General features: G+C 39.0%; 2 protein-coding genes and 1 long non-coding RNA gene across 3 annotated transcripts in view; 1 reads left to right on the top strand and 2 right to left on the bottom strand.

Moving 5' to 3' along the window:
* LOC113917338 overlaps positions 1-26922 on the top strand; it is a 47416-nt gene that overhangs the window by 3525 nt on the left and 16969 nt on the right. The window lies entirely within an intron of this gene.
* LOC113917201 (ubiquitin-conjugating enzyme E2 E3-like) lies at positions 8273-8896 on the bottom strand. Its single transcript, XM_035726993.1, has one exon. The coding sequence runs from the start codon at positions 8894-8896 to the stop codon at positions 8273-8275; it is 624 nt and encodes a 207-aa protein (XP_035582886.1).
* The window catches only part of AGL (amylo-alpha-1, 6-glucosidase, 4-alpha-glucanotransferase), a 77296-nt gene continuing 66556 nt past the window's right edge, over positions 16183-26922 (bottom strand). The window contains exon 34 of the mRNA XM_027584480.2: positions 16183-18728. Within this exon, the coding sequence (XP_027440281.2) occupies positions 18611-18728 (118 nt within the window). The 3' untranslated portion in view covers positions 16183-18610. The remainder of the gene's footprint in view (positions 18729-26922) is intronic.

Raw genomic sequence — 26922 nt, 5'->3', positions numbered from 1 at the left:
GAAGAATTTTTTTCTCCATAAAGATTATTTTCATTCATTTTCCTAAAGTAAATGTAATACTCACTTTTTTTAAGGTTATTTATTTATTTTTTAGGTAATCTCTATATCCAATATGGGGCTTAAACTCATGACCCTGAGATCAAGAGTCCTATGCTCTTCCAACTGAGCCAGCCAGGTGCCCCACACTGTTCTTGAAAATGAAATTAATCATCATGCTTATAGATATTTTGTCTAAACGGTTTTTGTTTTTTTATTTTTATTTTTTCAGATTTTATTTATTTATTTGACAGAGTGATAGAGCACAAAGAGGGGGAGCAGGAGAAGGAGATGGAGAAGCAGCCTCCCCACTGAGCAAGGAGCCCGATGCGGAGCTCGATCCTAGACCCTGGAACCATGACCTGAGCTGAAAGCAGACACTAAACTGATTGAGCCCCCCCAACCCCGACACCCCGAAACCTTTTTTGGGTTGACTTTATGTTGTTTTGCGTGTCACAGAAACAACCTTCTTTGCCAGTTTCATTATTCTTATAACGAGCTCGTCAGATCTTTTCCTTCTGAAAACTATCAGTAATAAGTTAACTGTAGCCATTTATAATCTTTTGTTATCTATCTATGATGTAGGAAACAAAGGCAGAAGAAAAATGATTAAATTTCCTTACTACCTTCAGCCCACTAATGAGTCCTTGAAACAGGCAGAATGACATTCCTCTAGGGACTCAGCTGCCTGGATGTTGATACTTTGCTAAGGGCAAAAGGTAATCTTAGCTTAACATTATCCAGACCCAGGATCCTGTAAGTTGTCTCTAACATATAAAAATTCCTTTGGAAACTTCCTTTATCTCTACCCGCTAAGATACATGTTGGGGGCGCCTGGGTGACTCAGGTCGTGATCCCAGGATCCTGGGATAGAGCCCCGCATCGGGCTCCCTGCTCAGCGGGAAGCCTGCTTCTCCCTCTCCCACTCCCCCTGCTTGTACTTTCTCTCTCTGCCTCTCTCTGTCAAATAAATAAATTAATTAAATCTTAAAAAAAAGATACATATTGGTAATCATCCTCTAAGCATATACACCTGAAGGGTCTCATGACTAAGGGTTTACTAAACAATAATAAATGACCTTTCCCAACAATAGCTAGCCCCCTCAGGATCCTGGAAACCTTGTTTCCAAAATACCTAGGAGGCTTTCATCATCCCTAACCCTCTCCCAACTGGAAAGTATATAATGGGCCACTCAGGACCCCAGTGCAACTCTTCCTGCCCACGGGTCCTGTCCCCATGCTTTAATAAGACCACTTTTTGCACTAATGATGTCTCAAGAATACTTCATTGGCCGTCAGCTTCGAACCCTAACGTCTTTCCTACATCAATCTATAGATAGTTTTTTGTTTTGCTCTGATGCTTCCCATGCCACGGGCCAGAGTGCATCACCAAAGATGGACAGTCTCAGAGCTCTCTGCCCAGGTACTCTTGGGACAGGCTTCTAATGGGTTTGCTTAAACATGAGTCCATACCAGTGGGTTGAGTTAGGATTTCCAGAACTCCAGCCCAGAAACAGGGGCGTTCCTGAGACTGTTAACCCAAGATGGAGGGGTACAAGAATTAATTATATGGGACTGAATAAACTAATGAAGGGTAATTGTGGGTTTTGTTTGGATTATTGTTGATATTAATGTTATATTTTCTGGGTATAATGAACCCTTTTCTCTTTCCTCTTAAGCTATCTGTAACTCAAAATAACTTAGTAAACCCTGCTTTTGTAAACAGAAACATTCATCTTTTTCTCCCTGCCTGACCCCTCCAGAATTTGAAAACTCTTTTTATGTATCCTTATTTTCATGACAATATAGTATTTGCACAATTTCAATAAGACTTTGTCCTCTTCGTTAATAGGACTTAATGGAAAACATTGGTGATGCAACCAAGGCCTTGTCTGGAATGTCCTATTTGAGAATAATGCACATTTAATCAGCTATGACCCCTTTTAAGGAACTATGGTTAATTTTATGACACTAATGCTTAAAAAGCATGCTTAGGAAAACTAGACTGGTATTACAGGGTGAGTAATGAATGTCACTTCCTTGCAGGCTTAGGAACATTAGGATATTTTAGGGATTCTGAGACGTTTACCTGAATTTACAGTTACCACAGATGAAATCTGATGGTGAGTTCTTGGCTTGGCTCAAGAGGCTTTTATTTATTTTTTTAAAAGATTTTAAAAAATTTTTATTTATTTATTTTTGAGAGAGGGAGGGAGAGAGAGCCCAAGGAGCAGGGGGAGGGGCAGAGGGAGAGCTGGAGAAGCAGACTCCCCACTGAGCAGGAAGCCCCATGTGGGACTCTATCCCAAGACCCTGGGATCATGACCTGAGCCGAAGGCAGATGCTTAACTGACTGAGCCATCCAGGTGCCCCTCTTTGTGATTATCTTTGATTAAAAGGAGAGTGACTGTAGAGAGAAATTTTGTGTCAGTGGAAAACTATAGCACACACTTCCAACTCTAATCCCGAGTTAGCAATAGTTGGAGTTATCCGACTCTAGCCCTGTTCATTGTCTTTACACTGTTGGCACACTTTGTAAACTGCAGGTAATTGATAGATATGAAGATTGTCTTCTCTGGTGGAGATTTAAACGAATTCTCTCTGCTTATGGAAAAACGATTTTGGGTACCTACCTGCAATTTGGATTGGATGGATCCTGTTTGCACAGAGATGATTAACTTACCAGACTTCCTTCAATATCTGGCTAAAACTCTCTAAACAAAGTTTTCAAAATTTTATGCCTCCGGCCTGACTCAGTGTATTCAAAACTAAAACCTGACCGCCCATACCCCTTTTGTGTGCTGCAAAGGCCTTTCCCTCCAGGATCCGAAGAAGCCCTATGAGCTGAAGCCCAAGTGACTTCCTTTAAACCTTGAAGGGCTCAAGGGCTTATCACCATAATAGACCATGTAGGGTTGCATTTTTCCCTGGACAAGCCACTGTCTGGGCCAATAAGGAAGCTTGGCAAGATACTGAGTTATGCCTGCCCTTACATGAGAGGTTATCAAAACTGTGGACAACATCATCACGATTATCAACACCTTAGGAACTCACTAAGTGGTGCTCCACCAACTTCTCAGAATCCACTGGACTGGTCTACCCTTGGGTCTAACTCCTGAGGCTATTTACTTTAGTACAGACTTTCACATTAATGTTTCCTTTTTCATTCCAGGCATTCCTCTTTTAAAAGATATCTGAGGTCCAGGACTTTAAAACAACTGACCTTTTCCATGACCTCTCCATTGATGGTTCAACTGATTTTATAGAAACAGTACCAAATAGAGATTTTAAGAGATCATTTCTTGGATGCTACTTGGCTCCACTTAGTAATTTCTTCACACTTCTGAGTTGTTGAGCAAAAACTGATATTCATTCATCTCGAACAAAAGACTGAATTTCACCTGAGCCTTGTGCCCTTAGAGAACAGCAAAGAGTTTAGACCACCCTTCCTCCCTCACACCAATCTTTGGTGTTCCAGGAAAGGGCTATGGCAAAGAAATACCCTTTTCCATATGACTTAGATAAGACTCACTGTCCATACTTTCTCAAGACCCCTATAAGACTTGAGTACAACTCGATTCTTTATCTGTGACAAGGCCAAATTCATACCTTTCCCTTTTTTTTTCATGAACCTGCTGAGAAAGCCAAACTAGACCTTCCTATCTCTTGTTGTCTCATGCTTGATTAGCTGAGATTTGAATTGTTTTCCCCTGAAACTAGCTGTGCTGGTGAATTTCAGGTGTCACCCTGACTGGGGCTGAAATGCTCAGATAGCTGGTCAAACATTTCTGTTTATCTGTGAGAGTGGTTCCAGAAAAATCAGCGTTTGAACTGGTGAACTGAGTAAAACAGTGGGTGGGCTGGGTCGGTGGGAGTCACCTAGTCCTTTGAAGGCACAATAGAACGAAAAGGAGAAGGAAGAGTGAATTAGCTCTCTGCTTGAGTTGAGAGATCCAGCTCCTTCTCTCCTCAGACCTCCGCAACTCCTGATTCTCACAGGCTTTTGGACTCAGGTCAGTTTTTACATCATCTCCTTGGTTCGAAAATCTTTGGACTCAGACTGAATTATATCACCAGCTTTCCTGGTTCTTCAGATTTGCCGATGGCAGACCGTGGGTCTTCTTGGCCTCCAGAACTGTGTGAGCCAATTCCTTTTTTTTTTTTTAAGATTTTATTTACTTGACAGAGAGAGCGAGAGAGCACAAACAGGGGGAGCAGCAGAGGGAGATAGAGAAGCAGGCTCCCTGCTGAGTAGGGAGCCCGATGCTGATGCTGCGGGGCTCCATCCCAGGACCCTGGGATCATGACCTGAGCCGAAGGCAGACGCTTAACGACTGAGCCACTCAGGCGCCCCGGTGTGAGCCAATTCCTATAATGAACCGCCTCTTACCCTCTTATTTCTCTCTCTTTCTCCCTCCCTCTCTCTCTCTCTATATATATATATATGTATGTGGTATTGGTTCTGTTTTTCTGGAGAGCACTGAATAATACACTAGCGCTCACAGGGAAATAAAATATCCCGTTCAGCTATCCGACTGAGACTTTCCCTGATTGCAAGACAAGTTTAACCATAAATCACTCCATCTACAACTTGTTTACTCTTCTTTATTAAACTCTAAGGCAGGGGCGCCTGGGTGGCTCAGTCTGTTAAGTGTCTGCCTTCGACTCAGGTTCTAATCTTAGGGTCCTGGGATCGAGCCTCGAATCCGGCTCCCTACTCAGCGGGTAGCCTGCTTCTTCTGCTGCTCCCTCTGCCTGTGCTCTCTCTCTCTCTGTCAAATAAATAAATAAAATCTTAAAAAAAAAAAAAGAAAAACTCTAAAGGCAAAACCACCTGCTGAAATACTCTGATCTTTGGATCTGGAATGCTCTCTCTATTGCAATAGCCTGAATAACATTAATGTCCTTCCCTGTCCAGTTTTTGTCTTTGACAATAGCAAAAGAGATTTTGTAGATATATTTAGGGTCTCTAATCAGTTGATGTTAAGACAGGGAGATTATTGGGGCACCTGAGTGGCTCAGTCAGTGGAGCATCTGACTCTTGATCTCAGGTCTTTATCTCAGGGTCATGAGTTCAAGCCCCATGTTGGGCATGGAGGCTACTTAAAAAAAAGAAAAAAAAAAAAAAGACAGGGAGATTATCCTTGGTGGGCCTAACCTAATCAGGGGAGACCTTGAAAAGCAGAACATTTTCTCTGGCCAGTCACAGAAGGGGAGATCAGAGAGATGCTCCATCTGGTCTGCAAGAAAGCAAGTATCTCATGTCACAAACTGCCTATGGGTCCCATATGGCATGGAACCGCAGGAGGCCTCTAGTTGCTGAGAGTAGCTCCAGCTGATACCCAGCCAGAGAGTGGGGACTTCAGGCCTTCAACTGCTAGGAACTGAATTGTGCCGACAAAGTGATAGTCTTGGAAAAGTTCCTCAAGCCCCAGATGAGAACTGCAATCTTGCTGACACCGTAATATCACCCTGGAGGCTGACCAGAGATCCAAACCACATCATGTCGGACTTCTGACCTACAGAATTGTGAGCGAATAAATGTGTGTTGTTTTAAGCTGCTACATTTGTGGTAATTTATTACATAGCAATAGAAAACAAATACAACCCCTTATAAACCGCTCTTCATCTTCACCGATCTGCCCCTTTTTTCCTTTCTCTGTGGTTAGTACCTCTATGCTACAATCGCTTCCCTTTCTGCACCCTCAATGTCAGACATCTTGCTCTATGATTGCTTATGTTGTTACTCTTTCTCTATGGTTCATTCCCCTCAACATATAAATATGCTTAAATCTCTCCTGTAAAAAAAAAAAATCCCTCATTTGACCTTATCCTATACTGATCTCTTCTTTTTTTGTTTTTTTTTAAGACTTCATTTATTTGAGAGAGAGAGCATGAGTGGGTGGCAGAGGAGAGGGAGAAGCAGGCTCCCTTCTGAGCAGGGAGCCCGACGCGGGGCTCGATCCTAGAACCCCGGGATCATGACCTGAGCCAAAGGCAGAGGCTTAACTGACTGAGCCACCCAGGAGCCCCTGATCTCTTCCCTTAGCTATCAACTCTTTGAAAGAATAGTAATCTACACTAAATGTTTCTACTTCCTTATTTCTTATTTACCACTTAGTGACCTCAATTTTGTTAAATTCAGTAGATGCTTATCACATTTGGTCTCTCTTTAAAAAAATTTGTTTTAAAGATTTTATTTATTTATTCATGAGAGACAGACAGAGAGAGAGAGACAGGCAGAGGGAGAAGCAGGATCCCCAAGGAGAAGGGAGCCCAATGCAGGACCTGAGCCGAAGGCAGACATGTAACGACTGAGCCACCCAGGCACCCCTTTTTTCTTTTTTTAATAAAGATTTTATTTATTTATTACAGAGAGAGAGAGAGAGTGAGCACAAGCAGGGGGAGTGGCAGGCAGAGGGAGAAGCAGGCTCCCCACTGAGCAGGGAGCCCAATGAAGGGCTGGATCCCATTACCCTGGGATCATGATCTGAGTCGAAGGCAGACGCTTAACCGACTGAGCCATCCAGTCGTCCTCTCTTCTTTTTCCTTTTGTGGGGGGCGGGGTTGGGTCTCAAGCAGGGGCCCAGAAGCCGTCCGCTGAGTCAGCTCCAGGCTCAGAACATGGCCTTGCCCAGGGTCCTTCAGGTGGACAGGCAGTTGGAAACCCACCCCAGGGAGCTTGTGCTGTCGAGCCTGGGCCAGTGCAGGCTGAATCAGGCTGGTTCTGGGGCTGAGGTGTCCACCGGCCTTTCTCCTCTACACCTCTCACTCTTTTGCCGAGACCCCCTCCTTTCCGAGCCCCCAGGCAGCTCAGTGTGGGCATACCGGGGGAACGCAGGTGGGATGGATGCAAGAGATTATTAGTCTAAACCTGCACTAGCCAATATGAGCCACTACTCGTATGCCGCTATTTAGATTAACCTTAAATCAAATTAGAAATCCACTCTCCTTAGTTACCCTAGCCACACTGCAAGGGCTCAACGGCCCCTCGTAGCTGGTGGCTCTCATTGGACAGCACAGTCTAGGGCATGTCCATCCCTGCTGAGAGTTCTTTTCCCTTATTTCTCTGATGGTTCCTTTGCTCCTTCTCAGTCGCCTTTATGGGGGTTCTCTTCCACCCACCCACTCCGTGTCTTAACAGTGATAGCTCAGGTTTTTAGGGGTTTTGCACTCCCTTGCGACTGCAAGCTCTGCAGAAAGCTCTGCACCTCACACACATTTGTGCCTGCATGCCCCCCTGCACACACATACCTCCACCCTTGGTTTTGCTGGCATTCATTTCTCATGAACAAGTTCAATTCACTGGCTGCTGCCATGGATGCTAAGTGATCTCCTTCCTGCTCATGCTCTCAATTGTACGTTAACCTCGCAGGGTGGCTGTCCGGGCTCTGCAAACACCACACGCTCTTCCAGTGCTGCTACTGGCTGTCAGCAGGTAGAAACAGAATCCGGGAGCTCCAGGTCCTCCACCTCCTCTTGGTTTTTTTTTTAATGCCTTCAGGAGCATGTTTATTGTGTTTGAGATGATACATCAGGTGCTCTCTGAGCTACAAAGGACAAAAGGAAATCCTCTCATTACAAACCGACAAAAGTAAAAGGTAAAACATTTTTCACGACAGCATGAACCACATACTCAAAAATAGATCTGGGTTTAATACAAATGACATAATTCCTAGTCATCTATGGCTACTTTTATAACTTCATACAGATAATGATTTAGGCTAAAATGCACTATAATATTTGGTAGACTTCAGGACCAGTATACTTAGTAGATCACAAAATACATTTTGGGGGCACCTGGGTGGCTCAGTCGTTAAGTGTCTGCCTTCGGCTCAGGTAATGATCCCAGGGTTGTGGGATCGAGCCCCGCATCGGGCTCCCTACTCCACGGGAAGCCTGCTTCTCCCTCTCCCACTCCCCTTGCTTGTGTTCCCTCTCTCACTGTGTCTCTCTCTGTCAAATAAATAAATAAAATCTTTAAAAAAATACATTTTGATATCCCAAAGAAGCAAGACCTGCAAGTAGGCATTTTAAACATAACTAATCTACAGCTACAAAGTTCTACTCTTGATAGCATTTACCTTTTTGGGGAGCCTCCCAGTCTCCAAAGGATAAAAAAGAGAGAGTAGAATCAGTATAACATACACAAAGTCAGTATTGTAAAGGCTATAAAGATTTGCAGCACAGTGAGAAGGGGCTTTCTGCTCCTTCACATGCATACAAATTCTGTGAATTATGTGGCGTATCTCTTGGTCCACTGTCTGGCTATCCTGTCATGTTCTGCTCTGTTGGTCAAATATTGAGTGACTATGCTTCCAACCAGAGGATTCGCAGGGTTGCAATCTGTCAAAAGAGAACAAATCGACAGCAAAACCTTTGAAATAGTCAAAGCAGGACTACAGTTGTCTTTAAAGATGTCCAGACAGATGACTCCCTGACTGTTGATGTTGCAGTGATAGATTCTGGTGTGAAGAGTAATCTCTGGTGGCTTAAATGGATAATCAGATGAAAAAGTAATATCCAGAAAAAACACACCACCTTTATATACAGAACCTGGTGGACCAAGTATAGTGGATCTCCATTCATAGATGTTATCTCCTTTAGGCCCAGCACTGCAGTTAGGAGGAGGATTGAGAGTTATTTCAGCTAGCTCCTTCTGAATTCTTTTAGCACTAGTGGATAACTTAGCAGTGGTTTTGCTTAGGAGTTTGGTGTTTTTCTTCTGCTGGGTGGCAGAAGGTTTTCTTTCTTCCTGTTCTTCAGGCTCTGGAGCGGCTGAGTGTCGCTGGTCTGCATCTGAACTACCACTGCTGGTGCTGGGGCTCTCATCAACGGACTTTTGCCTATCTCTGGACATCTTGGTGAAGTAATTTATTGGAAAACTCAGCCGCCCGCCCCGCCTGCTCCCGCGCCGCTAGGGTGTAGGGGAGGGAGAGAGAGAAAAAAAAAAACTTTCTTAAGGAAATAGAGGCAGCTGGGGCGGGGAGGGGGCGAGGGGGAGGGAAAAAAAAAAAAAAGCCGAGGAGATTCTGGCCAGGAAGCGTGGAACATTGAAGGTCGGACCGGATTGTGCAGTGCCGCCTCCCGCGGAGGGTGGAGCCGCCCAGCGCCTTCGGAAAAAGCGGGAGGGGGGCGTAGGAGCTCGGCTGGGAGAGGGTCACGGGAGACCCCCGCTTGGTTGTTTTTAATTTTTAATTAATTACTTAATTTGTTTTTTGTTTTTTTAAATATTTTATTTATTTGACAGAGAGAGACACAGCGAGAGAGGGAACACGGGCAGGGGGAGTGGGAGGGGGAGAGGCAGGCTCCCCGCTGAGCGGGGAGCCCGATGGGGCTTGATCCCAGGACCCTGAGATCATGACCTGAGCCAAAGGCAGATGCTTAACGACTGAGCCACCCAGGCACCCCATACGGTTTGTTCCCCTACACTGGTTTGTGGAGCATTTTGAGTAGCCCTGGTCTGTGGAGAGAAGGAAGGCCAAGGTGCAAATGTTGTCTGCCATCTTTTTTTTTAATTCATTTTTTTATTGTGTTGTTAGTCGCCATACAGTACATCATTAGTTTTTGATGTAGTGTTCCATGATTCATTGTTTGCATATAACACCCAGTGCTCATTACAACACATGCCCTCCTTAATATCCATCACCCGGCTACCCCCTTCCCCCACTCCCTCCCCTCTAGAACCCTCAGTTTGTTTCTCCGAGTCCATAGTCTCTCATGGTTCATCTCTCCCTCCGATCTCCCCCCCTTCAGTTTCCCTTCCTTCTCCTAATGTCCTCCGTGCTATTCCTTATGTTCTACAAATAAGTGAAACCATATGATAATTGACTTTCTCTGCTTGACTTATTTCACTTAGCATAATCTCCTCCAGCCCCATCCATGTCGATGCAAATGGTGGGTATTCATCCTTTCTGATGGCTGAGTAATATTCCATTGTATATATGGACCACATCTTCTTTATCCATTCATCTATTGAAGGGCACCTCAGCTCCTTCCACAGTTTGGCTATTGCGGACACTGCTGCTATGAATATTGGGGTGCATGTGCCCCTTCTTTTCACTACATCTGTATGTTTGGGGTAAATACCCAGTGTTGTCTGCCATCTGTATCCTGGTTACTGTTTCCCAGGATTTATTTTTTCTTCCAGCTTCTGGTGACCTGGGAAAATGATTACCATCTTTCCTTCATTTGAACTCTTGGCTCTGTGTGTGTGTGCCAGACTTTCTACTTTCTGAATTATTTTTTGACCATAAACATTCCTTGAAGTCTCCTCTCTTTAGTTGATTGCTCCTTGGTAATGTTAACATCTCCTCCAGAGAGTGTGAGAGGTATTTTGCAGGGAGTTAAACTGAATTGTCAGCCTTTTTTATAGCAGCACTTGCTAGAAGTTAGGGTTAAACACGAGTTTGGACGTGACTTATGAATTTCATTTCCCTTTAAAAAATATTACTGTATACTTGATTTGAAGGAACATCCTTCAGAGCAAGACTCAGTTGACAGAAATAGTTACCTAAGCAGGTAACAGATGTTGGGTGGGTGGGCACTGGACCCTACATCACCCTTTTCATCGGCTTTCCAAAGGTTCTCTTTCCTTTCCCAATTTTCTCCAACCCTTTATTGTGTAGATCAGCTTAGCCTCCAGAGCTTCTCTTTTTTCCACTTCCTGGATTTTGAATCATAATGAGCTGAGACCCCAATTCAGAAGAAATTAGGAGGAGGGAATTGTCTGGATAAGCCAAGCTGTATTCACAATCGTTTTCTTTTACATATGAATTTCTGGGTCATGAATATGAAAGTAATGCTAGACCTGAAGCTTCTTCACTTTTATTATTCAAAAACACTAACCTTGACTAGAAAATAGGACCCTCAAGAGGGATTTGTAATCATTTTGAGGAGAAAACAAACAAATCAACAAAACCCCTTCAAACACATCCAGGATCTTTTTCTTTCCTTCCAATACCAAACAGAAATGGATGGTATCCTAATTCTCCCTTTACAACTTGTTTGAAGAGGTTTAAACATGCCAGTTTTAAGAATGCTTCCAGGAAAGAAAGGACCAAGGTTATGGATCTCTCTTCTTAATAATGAACTGTCATATTTTAAGTATGGTCATGTCTCGTATTTAAAAAAAAAATTCTAGACACTTACTTGTGCCCTGAAAGTCTCTGAGTTTAGTAGGAGAGGCTTCATCCAAAATTGGCTGAGAACAAAATAGGACATGATTGAGTTACGTTGTTAACTACAGGGAAAAGATTAAACTTACAAAAAGTCATCAAGATGCTGAGACATTTTATAGTCTAGAGAAAACAGAGCTTGCCTCTAACCTCTTCAAATACTTTGCAATGAGGAAATGGCTCCGACATCTCTACTGTTTCCTATCCACTCCTCATTATGGGAAATAATTGGAAGGCAATGGGAATCTCATCTTCCTGACCCAAATTGGCTACACAGAAATACCTTACCTCTTAATACTGTAGTAGATATTGTTATCCAAAGAGCCTTTCCGCAAAGTTGTTTCTTGTTTCTCCCATACTATTACTAAAGTGAAATTAAAATCTCTTTACTGGTTGAAAAAAAAAAACAAAACTTCAATTTTCTCATGAATTAAAACTTCAACCTATCTATTGTTAAAATAATATGTATTTAATTTTGGGTTTGGGGCCTCGGTTTCATTTTTCCCCCCAGCTTTATTCTGATATAATTGACATATAACATTGTGTAAGCTTAAGGTGGACAGTGTGATGATTTGCTATACATATATATTGAGAAATGATTATCCCAATAAGGGATTTCTTTTCTATAAAAATGCACTAATGAATTTACTGATAAAGAGATGATACAATTGGAGAAATTACCATGACACTATGAAAGTAAATGTGAAGAATTTGTAATTTCAGAGCTTTCATAATTGGCACTGTCTCTTACTGAGTGATTTGTTGAAAAGTCACCGCATTGCCTTTAGAATCAGTTACCTCCTTTCAGGGGTAATGTCACCAATCGCAATAGGGGAGTGTGATTGGGAGTATTTGGAAAGCCTGATGTAAAGAGTGACAAGGGAGAGCGGAAATAATTACGCTCACTATTGATCCAAAAAGGAAAGCGAAGTTTCATTTATGACAGAAAAAAAGTCCATATCTTATAATTTTATATTAAACTTACTATAAAGTTAGATTTATTATGAACTTTAAAGAAAGGATATATACCCTGATTTCGGCGGGCAAGGGTCCGAGTTAGGGTAAAAGGGGTGGTTGCTCCAGCTGGAGAGAAGTGAGACTTCCCAATGCTATCCGGGTGAGTCGGGTCGGGAGCTGAGCACACACTGCCCTCTGGTGGCGCTTGCTCGAACTTGCCCAGCCTCCGGAGCCGCCCTCAGCAGTCGGCTGCAGTGACGGGCGCAGTTCTGCCTCGTGTACAATATTCCTGGCTCTTCAGTGAGCTTGCAGAATGGCTCTCGGAAGCCCCTCTTTTTAGAGTTAAACATAAGTTTAAGAATCTAACAAAAATTAAAAAAATAAATAAATAAAAAAGGGGGAGGCACCGGGGTAGCTCAGTCGGTTTGGTGTCTGTCTTCAGCTCAGGTCATTAATCTCTGCTCAGTGGGGAGCCTGCTTCTCCCTCTGCCTGCCGCTCCCCCTGCTTGTGCTCTCTCGATGACAAATAAATAAATAAAATTAAAAAAAAACAAAATATAAGTGATTATTGTACACCTCTGCTCACATCTAGGAGATAATGAGCTCACATTAAAAAAATTATACCTGGGAAGTGATAAGAATATTCTTTGTCCATTAGTTGCTACCTTGGTTCCTGATGACCATGAACCAGTTTATCAGCCTTGGATTGCACACCTCTGCACCTCAATCTCACTTAGACCACTGTTATTTGGGTTCTGTTACATGCCATCAAACTTAATCCTGATAAACTATGGGTTACCTTCATGAACATTTACTGCCCTGCAGTGTAGGTATTACCATCATTCTTGTTTTTACAGTTGAAGAAACAGGCTCAGAGAGTAAAGGAATCAGCTTTGGAAAAAGCAAAGTGTCATCGTACCAAGACTGGAGAGAGAAGGGGCCAGATTATAGAGGATCCCAAGTGTCCTCTGAGCAGTGATGGGATAGAAGCCGTGTTCAATAGAGGTTTTCCTCATAGTTCTATGAGGGATGAAGTAAGTTGTGACCAACTAAGAAATCATTTTATTAGTCTAAGGACAAGACAAGAGTGCAAACAGAAAGAGGGGAATAGGTGAGAAGCTAGTCAGGTAAAAGTGAGACTTTGTGATCTATCAAATGTGATGTGGTAGTCAAGATAAATCGTTGTGTGTGTGTGTGTGTGTGTGTGTGTGTGTGTGTGTGTTATGATTATAAGGTGTCTAAGAAGAACTTAGTGCTTAGTTTTGCACTTTCAAAATATGTCAGTTACAATAAATGTTAACAGTAAACATTCGCAGAATGAAGTGCCATATGTTAGTGAACTTCCACAGACATAAATTGCTTCCTTTGGTATTCTCCATGCCTGGGGGTGAATGTTCTTTTTTTATTTGTTTTTTGAATCTTAACTTCTTACCAAAATTCTCATGTAGGAATTTTGATAGCTGGCCATCTTTTAACATTTTTTTTAAAGATTTTATTTATTCATGAGAGAGAGAGCGTGAGCGAGAGAGAGCACAAGCAGGAGGAGGGGCAGAGGGAGAGGGAGAAGCAGTCTCCCTGAGGAGCAGGGAGCTCAATAGGGGCTCTATCCCAGGACCTTCGGAGGATCATGACCTGAGGTGAAGGCAGACAACCAACCAACCCAGGTCCTCCTCTCTTAACCATTCTTATCCTTATTGTCTCTGACTTTTTTCTGCCTCAACTTGATGGAGGACACTTATATTTGCAAATGTATTCAAGTTGTGTAAACTAACCCATGCTTGGTACTTGGGGTCTGAATATTTAGCCGAGAATTAGTTACCTTATTAAGGCAGATGGCTGCAGACGTAGCATTTTGACCAGGTGATATGCTTAGACCCAAGCAGACACAGCATTTTGACCAGGGATTATGCTTAAACCCAAGAAGAACAAGATTTAATGCTTTCTGTAATCAGATGGCAGCTGGTAACAGCCATGCTTGACTTATGGATGGATGATGGCAAGAACTGTGAAGACAAGGACAGAAAACTGCAATTTTGAGATTCTTTGAGAGGGGATTTGTAGTAAAAAGACGGGGTTGAGTCTTGGTTCTGTGATTTATGTGTTGTGTGACTTAGGGCAAGACACTTTAGCAATATTCTTATTTATAAAATGGGTATAAAATATTTAGTATAAAATTGACTATTACATGGTAGGGGCTCATAAATGTTTATTAAGTCTGAATTTTTTATTCCAACTAATTGGCTATTAAGTTGAGCCAAAATGGATCACATACATAATAGCAACCAAAACCGTAAGAATTAGGAAGAATTTCAGCAAGCTAAAAATTGTTTTGAATAAATGGAGACAGCCTATGTTCCTAGATGAGAGTAAATACAGTTAATGTCAGTTCTTATCACATTAACTTACAGTGTGAGTATAAGTAGTAAAAACAGTAAGGGAATACTTTTTGGATATGTAAAAGTACTTAAGAAGAACAAAGAGGGGTATATAAAACAGGATTCCAAAGAAGGAGAGTAGGAGATTGGTAAGAAATAGCTCTAAAAATATTAAAACAAAATATTATAAGTTAAATGAGTAAATAGGCACAAATAACTTCAACAGGATATCCCAGAAATTAAATAATTGAAAAATGGAATCACTATAAGTCATATTCAGTTCATGAGTTTGGAATGTTACAGTTGAGAAAAAACCTAAATAATGTCTCACCTCATTGCTGGATATTGCTATAAAACACAGATATTAAATCAGAAGAAAAAGTTTATTAAATTATTGAATGAGGTTGACTAAATTTTGGAGAGATAGAAGAGATAAACATGAGGAGATGTGATTGAAGAAAAATTAAAAGCTTTTGTAAGTTAAACAAAAAAAACCTCTAACCAAAATAACAAGGCAAACATTAGGGAAAAAATTTGTAGCCAAAATGATATAGTATCAGTATTAATAATTCAAGGCCTGTACAAATGGAAAACACAAACTAAACAACTTGCCTGAGTTCATTATTTTAGCATATTGAGGATCTATATAAATAAGTTTGTCAAGTTTGACAAATTCATTCATAAAAACTTTCGAAGTTTGGATTTCTAGGTAATTACTTTTTATCTGAAGATAGAGATAATTATCTGCAGTAAAAATGAACCAACAGTAATTAAAGGCAAAGACTAAATGGATCAACTTGGTCATTTGATATTATTTTATTCTATATTATAATTAAAAACAAAACAAAACAAAAGTAGAAATGGGGCACCTGGGTGGCTCATTCAGTTAAGCATACAGCTCAGGTCATGATCTCAGAGTCCTGGGATGGAGCCCTGCTTTGGGCCCCAGGCTCAGCGGGGAGTCTACTTGAATTCTCTCTTCCTCTCCCTCTCTTTTGCCCTTACCCCAGCTCACTCACTCTCAAATACATACATCCTCTTAAAAAAAAAAAGACATGTGAAACAATCTTTATGGCCACTTTTGGGAGGCACACATCTACATTATATCCGTTCTGGCCTATAGTATTTGCCTTTAGTAAGTGGATGAAAGGTAAATAAAAAATTCATGGTAGAGTAAAAGGTTTCAAGAAATACCAGGGGGGGAGGGGTGCTGGGTGGCTTGGGTGCCTGGGTGGCTCATTCAGTTAAGCATCCAGCTCAGGTCATGATCTCAGGGTCCTGGAATCAAACCCCACATCAGGTTCCCTGCTCCGTGGGAAGCCTGCTTCTCCCTCTCCCACTCCCCCTGCTTGTGTTCCTTCTCTCTCTGTCAAAAAATAAAATCTTAAAAAAAAAAAAAAAAAGAAATACCAGGGGAGTATATAGTTGCTAACAGATCTAATTATATATCAAAAGTTTATTTTGCTCCTAATTTCAGTATGGCTATTAAATAAATTACCAGTCTAAAATTCTTCCTCTTCTTTTTGCCCTCCCACATCCAGCAAAAAAAATAAGTACCTAAAATAAGCAAGCCCTGAATAAATGGTAGTAGTCAACAGATTAATTGGTAAATAATGGAATGAAATAAAATATGGTCCTTGAGAAAAGATTTTTATTTTCTTGGCACACAGACATAAAAATGACATTTTTTAAACTAGATATAGCAGTTGAAGACATATTGGAAATGGATCACAATTCACTAGGTTATAATGTCCACAGATACGATGACAGGCCTCATGCTTCTTCAACTATCTTTGAAACTTAGCTAATTATCACAGCATTCTGGTTATACTGGCAAACTTACTTCTCTTGTTAAAGAGTAAGATTGATCTGGATTAGTGAAGAACCAAGGCACAGAACCATCATCAAAATGTGATATAATGGTACCTCATCCAACATCACTCAGGAATGAAGCATTTTATTTAAATGTTCTTCAAATGACATTTATCCGTCTAAAGTCTAAAACTGTTATTTTAACTACCTTTAGTGAAATAATGTCTAACATGCCTTCTTAAACTTTAAAATAGACCATGCAGATAATCACAATGTTCTTTCCCTAATATTCCTTATTGGAATATTAACCAATTAATTTTCTAGCACAACATGATATCCTTAAAAATTGCTGAGGTGGGTAATTGCCCTACATCCCAATATGGCTATGTTTTAGAAATTATCAACTTTTTATCTATCTATCTATCTATCTATCTATCTATCTATCTATCTATCTATCCATTCGTCCATCCATCCCATTTAACTATCAGCTATTACTTGATTTCATTAAATACACTGGTTTTCAGTTATTTTTCTTACCACCTTTAATATAAGAAGTTAAGGTACAGCAACATAACTGCAAAAAACCTTTGATGACTAATGGTTCACTCTCTCAAGGAAGGTCATTCCTTGTAACTGCAAAGTTTAGAGAAATTTATACATTGAGCAATGAAGAAGGAAGGGACATTTGGAAACCAATGAGTTTATAGATAGTGATCAGATGACTATCATAACTGTCCTAAAACTTGTAGGATTTAATCTGCTTTAGGTTGGGAAACCAAAAAAGTAAGCTAGTTAAAACTATTTCTAAAGTAGGGTCAGCTTTGAAGAAGGTTGTGCAGGACACAGTAAGTTGCAAGAGCTTTTGAATGTGGGAATTTGACATCTTTAAGTATTCATATGTTTTTGCTACCCAGAAGTTTTAGTTTACTTTTATTTTTATTTCTTAGTCATACTTAAGATGGTTGGGTATGTGACCTTTATGCAAGAAAAGTGTTACTGTACCATTATTTTATTAACTATAAATATACCACTGAAAAATATTAAATAGTAATGAAAGGATCTCTGCAACCATTTTCTTTCAACTAAAAGTATAATGATCTTATTTAAGTGTTTTCTTGAGACAAAAACAGTAAAATGATAAAAAAAATCCATCTAGACAATAAGTATTATTCAAAAATATTAACTCATATCAATGTTAAAAATCTTTTTCCTTTTATGACTTTTCAGAATTGAGGTCATGAAAAACTTTTTAAATGATTCTACTGAATTCAAGATAACTACTAAATTCATATATTTTTATTACATTAAGGTTGTTCTCAATGCTAAGCTTGTCAATGTAGGTTTTAGTTAATAGGAAACTAGCATCTACTATGACCCATCAATATCTTTTACACACAAACTAAAAATAATAAAGTTTTAGAAAAATTAATTTAGCATGTTTTTCTTCAAAGTTCTCATAAGTATGACCAACAATGTGCATTTTGAGAATGTAAACCATCTCACAGTAGGAAATAGGAACTCAAGATTAATTCTACAAAACTGTTTGTAGGAAATAAATTCTTAAATTCTTGTTTTTTTCATACATCCTATGTATGCATAATATAGCAAATTATGGCATTCATTATATTAAAAACATATTAATATATTAGTGAAATAAAAGCACACAGTGAACACCTGTGCTCCATTTCTGAACATAACATTGTAGATAGATACTTCCATGATTCAATATTTAGTTAGCATTTATCGAATGCAGTTTGGAAGGTGCTAGGAATAATACAGTAAAAGGTGAGAACAGTAGTTAACTATAGCATATTCAGTATGTATTATTATTAAAGAAAATATAATACCACAATTTAAAAATACCTTTCCATTTCTTTCATTATTACATTCTCATATTTTGTTTTTACTTATGTACAGTAGATTACATGATTTTTCTTTTTCAAACTCTGGATCAAACTCTTTATTTCTAGGCATTTCAAGAATACTTCCTGAATTCAAAAGAAAAACATCCTATTGGTTATGATAGTTTTTCTTTCTGATTCACATCAAAAGCTACCTGTGTACATTAAAAAAACAAAACAAAACAAAAGAAAGATCAATGCTTTTAAAGTCTTACCTAACTGGGCATCAATATCCTATGAATAAGATTTTTAAAATGACTCAAGCCTGTGCATATAAAACATTTACATTATATTTTGACCTTGCATTCCATAATACAAGTGATTGCATACTTAATACATATCCATGAATCAACTATAAGTCATAGAGTGTTTCAAGAATAGTAGCGATTGACCAGGCTTGTGTTTCACAGCTGAAAGGACAGTATTGGCCATTCTCATTGGTCAGTTCAGGAAGTCCTTTCCAAGGGGATCTTAAAAAAAGAAAAGATATTTTATGAGATATAACACATATCTTATTTGGATTAGCAAAATAGGCAATACATTTGGTGCTTTTCCTTCTAGTATAGAAAACTAATCATATATAGTCATTTGCTACAAAATAAAACAGGATATCCTTACGATCTATGTATAAAGAATTTAGATTGAAATTATTATTTGAGGGGCACCTGGGTGGCTCAGTTGTTTAAGCATCTGCCTTAAATATCTGATCCCAGGGTCCTGGGATTGAGCTCTGCATCTGGCTCCCTGCTCCGCAAGGAGTCTGCTTCTCTTCTCCCTTGGCCCTCCCCCAATTCATGTTCAAGCACGCTATTTCTCTCAAGTAAATAAGTAAAATCTTAAAAGTAAATATTTATTTACTTAAAAGTAAATAAATAAAATCTTAAAAAAAAAAAAAGAACCTAGGAGAGAGGGCTGGGAGAGATCCTTCCCTAGGATCTTCAGAGGGAGCATGGCCCTGCCAACACCTTGATTTAAAATTTCTGGTCTTTATAACTGTGAGACAATAAGAAAATATTTAAACTACTCAGTTTGTAGTGCTCTGTTATGGCAGCTCTAGCAAACTAATATAGTACTGAAGTTAAGAGACAAACTTACAGAACCAGTGACATGCTGCTCATAATTATATGTGGAACTAGAACATGGAACATATCCATACTGGTAAAAGAATTCTTCTTTCCCTTCCTTTCTGAAAAATTCATTCAAGTCATTAGGTGGGACAAAGGTCGGTGATCTGAGTTGGGGAGGAGAGGAAAGAAGGGTAGCAGGGATAGCACAGGGTGGGATGCCACAGGCTGAGGTGTATGAAGAGAGTTCACACCAAGGGTGGGGGTGCCCTAGAACCCAAGTGGTGCAAGGAGGGCATCCACACATAAGTGTGGCCTAGTGTGGGGTTGTCAGGCCCATGAAGGAAGAGGTATACCAAGAGCCAGAAAAGGGTGAGCTGAATCCATTTGGTAGTGATAGCAGAGAATGGGGAGTAGCTTACTCACTGTTGTTAAAGGGAATTACAAATATGATAAGGGAGAAAACAAGATTAAACACTGAGTGGAACTGGTGTGAATGTAGGTTTTCAATATATAGAGATAGATAAATACACAGAGATAGAGATCTGCCTATCTATCTATCTATCTATCTATCTATCTATCTATCTATCTATCATCTATCTATCATCTATCTATCTATCTATCTATCTATCTATCTATCTATCTATCTATCTATCTATCTATCTATCTATCTATATCATTTCCTAGCTCTATCTACTGGAAGGCACAATAACAATTCCTCAAGAGCACGAATACACCAAGTATTTAGCTCTGGGCTTTTATTTTTTTTAATGTATGTATGCATGTACGTATTTATTTTTTTTTAAAGATTTTATTTATTTGACAGAGAGAGAGACAGCGAGAAAGGAAACACAAGCAGAGGGAGTGTGAGAGGGAGAAGCAGGCTTCCCGCGGAGCAGGGAACCTGATGTGGGGCTCGATCCCAGGACTCTGGGATCATGACCTGAGCCGAAGGCAGACGCTTAACGACTGAGCCACCCAGGCACCCTGTATTTAGTTATTTTTAAATAATTTATTTTTTTGGATGCCTGGGTGGCTTGGTTGAGCGGCTGCCTTAGGCTCAGGTCATGATCCCAGGGTCCTGGAATCGAGTCCCGAATTGGGCTCCTTGCTCAGCAGGGAGCCTGCTTCTCCCTCTGCCTCTGCCTGCCACTCCCCCTGCTTGTGCTCTCTCTCTAGCTATCTCTCTGTGTCAAATAAATAAAATTAAAAAAAAAATTATTTTTTTAAAGTAATCTCGACACCAAATGTGGGGCTTAGACTCATAACCCCAAGATCAAGAGTCACATGCTCTATCGATTGAGCCAGCCAAGTGCCCCCGGATCTGGGCTTTTAAATAACATTCTTCACAAACACAAAAAACAAATAAGCTAGTAAACAAACCAGGGATAGAGAATTGCCCACCTAGGCTGGGGCAGGGAAAGTAAAAGATAAGCTTAAAACATTTGACTGGGCCAGAAAGCAAAGGTCTTCCACTTCTGACAAACATGGAACAGCACAGACAATATTCCTCTCCTGCCTAAAACAAAGTTCTGGACAAGGAATATGAAGCAATAATCTTCAAGATACTGGATATTAGGCAACAAAGAACAGTGATCCCTAAGAAATGAGAATAAAATGAAGGAAGCCCTAGGACTACTTACTGCCTGGAGGGAGTTTCCAGGATTTGGCACAGGGAAGGGAACACAGGTAGAGCCTGGCAGATTCCTTAAGTTGAAGAAATGGAACTGACAGTCTAGGAAGAACAAGGCAGCTAGAATTTTCAGGACAGAGTACTAAAAAAGAGAGAACTCTGGAGATATGCAGAGGGTCCCACTCAAGTATTCACCTACCGATCAGTCAACACACAACAGGAAACTAATGAAAGATGGGGAAAGAACCACCTGAAAGAATTAAAGTAGTACCTGATGACATTTAAAAAGGGTCAGGAACAGTGCTTATTTCCACCAGCCAGGTTTGAAAACTTCAGAATTTTAGGGATATGGGATAGAGAACTCAGGTGGGCCATGACTCATTAGTGGAGAATAATTAGCCCTAGACTAAATGCTGCTCTGGCCAGGCCCAACAAAGCTTAAAATCAGGAGTGCCTGGGTGGCTCAGTCAGTTAAGTGTCTGCCTTCGGCTCAGGTCATGATCCCAGGGTCCTGGGATTGAGACCCGCATCAGGCGCCCTGCTCAGCAGAGAGAGGCTCCCTCCTCTCCCTCCCTGCTGCCCCTGCTTGTGTGCCCTCTTAATCTCCCTCTATCAAATAAATAAAATTAAAAAATTAAAAAAAAAACCTTAAAATCAAAACCTGAAAGGATCAAACTGTTCCCAAATAATTTAACTGCATTCCAAAACAAAGTTCGAGAATATTTATAGAAATACAAAAAAAATCTAATACCAAGCAAGGTAAAATTCATAGCTGGCATCCAATAAAACACTAGCAGGTCAAGAGTAGGCTAATACAACCCATAAGAAGAGAATAATCATATGTGAAACCAACCCAGATATAAATTAGCAGACAAAGACATTAAAATAGTTACTGTAACTGTATTCTATATGTTCAAAATATTAAGCAGAGACATGGAAGATAGAAAAAAGACCGAAATCAAACTTCAAGAGATGAAAACTATAATGTATAAAATGAAAAATATACTTAATGGAAATAGTGGCAGATTAGATATAAGGATGAGAGCAGATTTCCTGTCAAAACAAGGTAACACTTCAATGCACTGAAAGAAAAAACTTGTCAACCTTTAATTCTATGCATAACAAAAATATCTTTCAAAAATAAAGGCAAAATAAAAACTTTTCTGACAATTTAAGAGCTTAAAGAATTTATCATGAGCAGGCTTGCACTATAAGACATGACAGAGGAATTTCTTAGGCAAAAGAAAATTGTACCAGATGGAAACAGAGATATTCACAAACAGATCAACACCGGAAATGGCAACTATGTGAGTGGTTATACAAGACTTTTTTCTGTATTATTTAAATACCTTTAAAAAATAACTGATGGCATAAACAAAAAGTAATAACAATGTTGTGGGGGGAATTATAACATATGCAAAGCAAAATAGATGATGATAATAGCACAAAAGCCTGGAAGGGAGGAATAGAACTATACTATTTTAAGATTCTTATACTATACTTGAAGGTAAACTATGATAAATTAAAGATGTATATATAAACCTAAAGCAACCACTTAAAAAAAGTAGCTAATTAGCCAGCAAAGAAGATAAAATGGAATAAATATATTTTGAATAATAAATATCCAGTCCAAAAGCAGAAAAAGAGGAAAAGAATAAACAGAAAAAAATATTTATACTTAACCATATAAATAATCACATTAAGTGTAAATAGCCTAAATTTTCCAAATAAAAGTCAGAGATTATCAAGCTGCACAAAAAAGCAAGACTGCCATTATATGCTGTTATGTACATGTATAAGAAACCTACCCTAAACATAAAGACACAAATAGGTTAAAAGTAAAGGATGAAAAAATATATACTATGGTAACAATCAAAATAAATCTGAAGTGCTTATATTAATATCAAACAAAGTAAATTCTGAAGCAAAGATATACTGCCAGTGATAAAGAAGGTCATTTCATAATGATAAGAGGGTCAATTCATGAAAAGAACAAAATAATCCTAAACACGCATCTAATAATAAGTTTTCAAAATACATGAAGCAAAATCTGATATAGCTACAAGGAGAAAAAGACATCCATAATTATAAGAGGAGATATCAATGCTCTTCTCTAGGTAATTCATAGAACAAGTAGACAGAAACTTGTAAGTACTTTGTACAACACTATCAATCAACTTGACCTAGTTGACATTTATAGAACATTCCACCCAAGGACAGCAGAATACACATTTCCCCCTGCCACTGGAAAACAAATTAGTAACCTAGACAGAACATATTCTGGGCCTTAAAACAAGTATCAATAAGTTTAGAAGGATTAGAGTCATATAAAGTATATTCTCTGACTACAATGGAATTAACTTTGAAAACAGTAACAGAAACACCTCTGGAAAATTCCTCAATATTTGAAAGCTAAATAACACCTTTCTAAATGACTGATGGGTCAAAGAAGAATCAGAGGGGAAAGCAGAAAGTATTTTCAACTGAATGAAAATAAAAACACAACAAGCCAGAATTTGTGGGATACTGTTGATTTAGTATTTAATGGGAAATTTACAGCATTAAGCCCCTTATTAGATAAGAAGAAAGGTCTTTAAGTCAATGACCTCAACTTCTACCTTAAACTAGACAAGGACAAACAAATTAAACCTAAACTAAGCAGAAGAGAATAATAAAGAGCAGGATAGAAATCAATAAAACAAAAACCAGAAAAACAACAGAAAAAATCAATAAAGCAAGAAACTGGTACTTTAAGATCAATAAAATGGATAAACTTTCTAGTCAGGCAGAACAGGGAAAAAAAGAGAATACAACTTATCAATATCAAGAATGAGAATGTTGACATTGCTACAGATTCCATAGATAACAAAAAGAGTAATAATTCACTTAACATAAAACCATTTCTCGAATTGTGACAAGTATTTTTGAACTATCTTTTCATTTAATCTTGGCAGCAAATAATGAGATATTACCATAATACAGAGGAAGAAATGTATTTCAGAGAGGTTAAGTAATTTGCTCAAAGTCACACGTAAAGGAAGTAACAAGGACAAAATCTGAAATCCAATCTGGACCCAAAGCTCACACCCGAAGCTACTGTGTTATCAAAAGTAGCTATTAGGAAATGGTAAGAAATAAAAAAGGAAAGAGTTTGAGAAAAAACTGTGGAAAGTAAGGAATTTGGATGTCATTTTGTATGCAATGGGGAATTACCCAAGGTTTTTAAATATAAGACTAAAATTGTGAGAGTTATATTTCAGCCAAATTAATCTTATTTGAGGTAATATGACAAGATGGAGAAAGGGGAGACTGAAGTATGGAGGCTATTGCCTAGGTCAGAGAAAAGGTTCTGAGTTACAAGTTAGGCAGCGGCAAGAGCAAAGAAGATGGGCTGTTAGAAGGCAGTATACAGCAGAATCTCTTGACGACTATCTGGATGTTCTGGAGAAGTAATGAGGTAAAAAAGCAAAAAGTACCTGGGATGTTTGAGCTTGCAGAGCATGCATAATGGTAACACCATAACAGCAGTGGGAAGAAAATTGTGTATGTGGGAGATGAGTGATGGCAGGAAGACCTCCAAGGTAAGAAGTGTATTAGACAGCTGAAAAGTAATAGTGGAGCTTATAAGAGAATTCAAAATTTGCTAAAGAATGAAGACATGAGATGAAATATAACAGGAGAAAATGTAGATTAAAAAAAAAAAGGAAGATTAAGGACCGATTTTTGGAGAGTGAACATAGGTGCCAGGAAGAAAAGCCAGAAAAGCAGTAAACTGAGACAACAGTGTAGTAGTTAAGAGCACAGCCTGTGGAGCAGGCTGCTTGGAGTTTAGTAACAGCTTAGTAACAGCTCTAGCAGATGACTTGCCATTTGACTTTGTAGAAATTACTTAACTTTCTTAGCTTAATTTATAAAATGGAGATAACTAATCATAGCTCAAAGCTGAGTTAGTGTCTTGTCCATATGACATGTACTAACATATCCATCCTCAAAACAACCCCAGTACATCCATTATACAGATGAGGAATCAGGCCCAGAGAAGTCAAGTGACCTGCCCCCGGTGACATTCCTAGAGAGTGGAGAAGTGAATAATAACAATAATAGGATAATCATAATAATAGCTATTTTATATAGTTTTTTTTTTTTTTTTGGACTAAATGAGTAATGTCATATAAACGCATTTAGAACCATGCCTGGAACACAGTAAGAACTCAATAAATATTACTTCCTATTATTATAATTGTTACTAGCATGAGGTAAACAAGGGAAACCTAATACTGTGGATGGCATAAAGTTTTTTATGAAAAGAAGAAAGCAACAATATCAAATACTATAGGCAGGTCAAAGAAGAGAACCGAAAGGAAGTCATGGGATCTGGGAACAAGAAAGGATCTTGTTGAAGGGGTGCCTGCATGGCTCAGTCGGTTAAGCATCTAACTCTTGGTTTTGGTTCAGGTCAAGATATCAGGGATGTGAGATTGAGCCCTGCCTCGAGTTCAGTGTGGAGTCTGCTTGTCCCTCCCTCCACCCCCCACCCACCCCTCCTCTACCTAAAATAAATAAAATCTTAAAAAGAAAAGAAAAAAGAAAGGATCTTGTTGAGTTGGCTTCACCAGAGTGGTGAGGGCAAAACAAAAGCCAGACCGTGGGTGGTAATGACTAAGGTGGTCAGAAAGCAAAAGGAATGAGGCTATTCCTATAGGAAGTGTGCTGAGAAGAAAACAGAACAACAGGACACAGCTAGAGGTACGAACAGTATGAACGGACTTTATTTTAGGATGTGCTGACAAATTTCTTTCTAGCTTAAGAAGGAAGAATCAAGTGGAATACCAAGAAAGGATAATTAGTAGAGCAAAGTCGAGGAACAGGTGGGAGGGATGGGATCACAGGTAAAGTGGAACAGTGATTCCTGCGGTGCAAGATGTTCTTACTTCTCATGGACAAAAGAAATAAAGAAAATAAATGCAAACAATGATAAATACTGTGGAGCAATAAAGGATAGAATATAAGAATGTTCACATCATACACAATCAGACTCAGTTTCTAGATGAGGTACAAGAACTATGGCAGGGTTGGGTTTTCTGTGACTACATTCAAGCAAATAAAAACAAATTTTGAAAAAAACCCCACAATATTCATGGTGATAGATGGAAGCCCTTCCTGTTCATACAATAAAGGAGATAAAATTTATGCTGTTTATGCATAATTATTCTGAGCAATAAGCTGTACATATACAGGCATACCTTGTTTTACTGTGCTTTGCTTTACTGCACTTCTCAGACACTGCGTTTTTTTACAAACTGAAGGTTTGTGGCAACCCAGTGTCAAGCAAGTCTATTATAGGCACCGTTTTTCCAACAGCATTTGCTCACTTTGTGTAACATCTTGGTATTTCTCACAATTTTTCAAACTTCATTATTTTATTTGTTATGGTGATCTGTGGTCAGTGATTATGACTTGCTGAAAGCTCGGATGCTTTTTAGCAATAAGATACTTTTTAATTAAGGTATGTACATTGGTTTTTTTAGATACAATGCTATTGCATATTAAATAGACTACTGTATGATGTAAATGTAATTTTGACATGAACTGGGAAACCAAATAATTTATTTGATTTGCTTTATTGTGATTTTTGCTTTATTGAAGTGGTCTGGACCTGAACCCACACTATCTCCAAGGCATGCCTATATTTAGGTTTAATCTAGAATTTGGGAAATTTATATCATCTTATAAAGACACATAATTCTGACACTATCTCTAATAATTATGACAAAGGAGGTGACAAATGGGTTTGAAATATAGTCAAAAGACCAACCCTGATATTTTAATTATAATAAAGCATTTCTGAAAACTATTTATCGATATATCTTTATTTATAATTTATTTTTAAAGTATTCTAAATTAAAAAAATGAACATACAGTATTATATTAGTTTCAGCTATACAATATAATGATCCAGCAATTCTA

This window comes from Zalophus californianus, chromosome 4 (genome assembly GCF_009762305.2).
Source record: "Zalophus californianus isolate mZalCal1 chromosome 4, mZalCal1.pri.v2, whole genome shotgun sequence".
NCBI classification, from domain to species: Eukaryota; Metazoa; Chordata; class Mammalia; order Carnivora; family Otariidae; genus Zalophus; species Zalophus californianus.
Note: the sequence above shows the minus strand (reverse complement) of the source record. Positions and strands in the feature narration are given on the sequence as shown.

What these genes read in the sequence shown, in the direction of transcription:
- LOC113917201 (XM_035726993.1), bottom strand. Translation starts at nt 8,896, where the DNA reads ATGTCCAGAGATAGGCAAAAGTCCGTTGATGAGAGCCCCAGCACCAGC.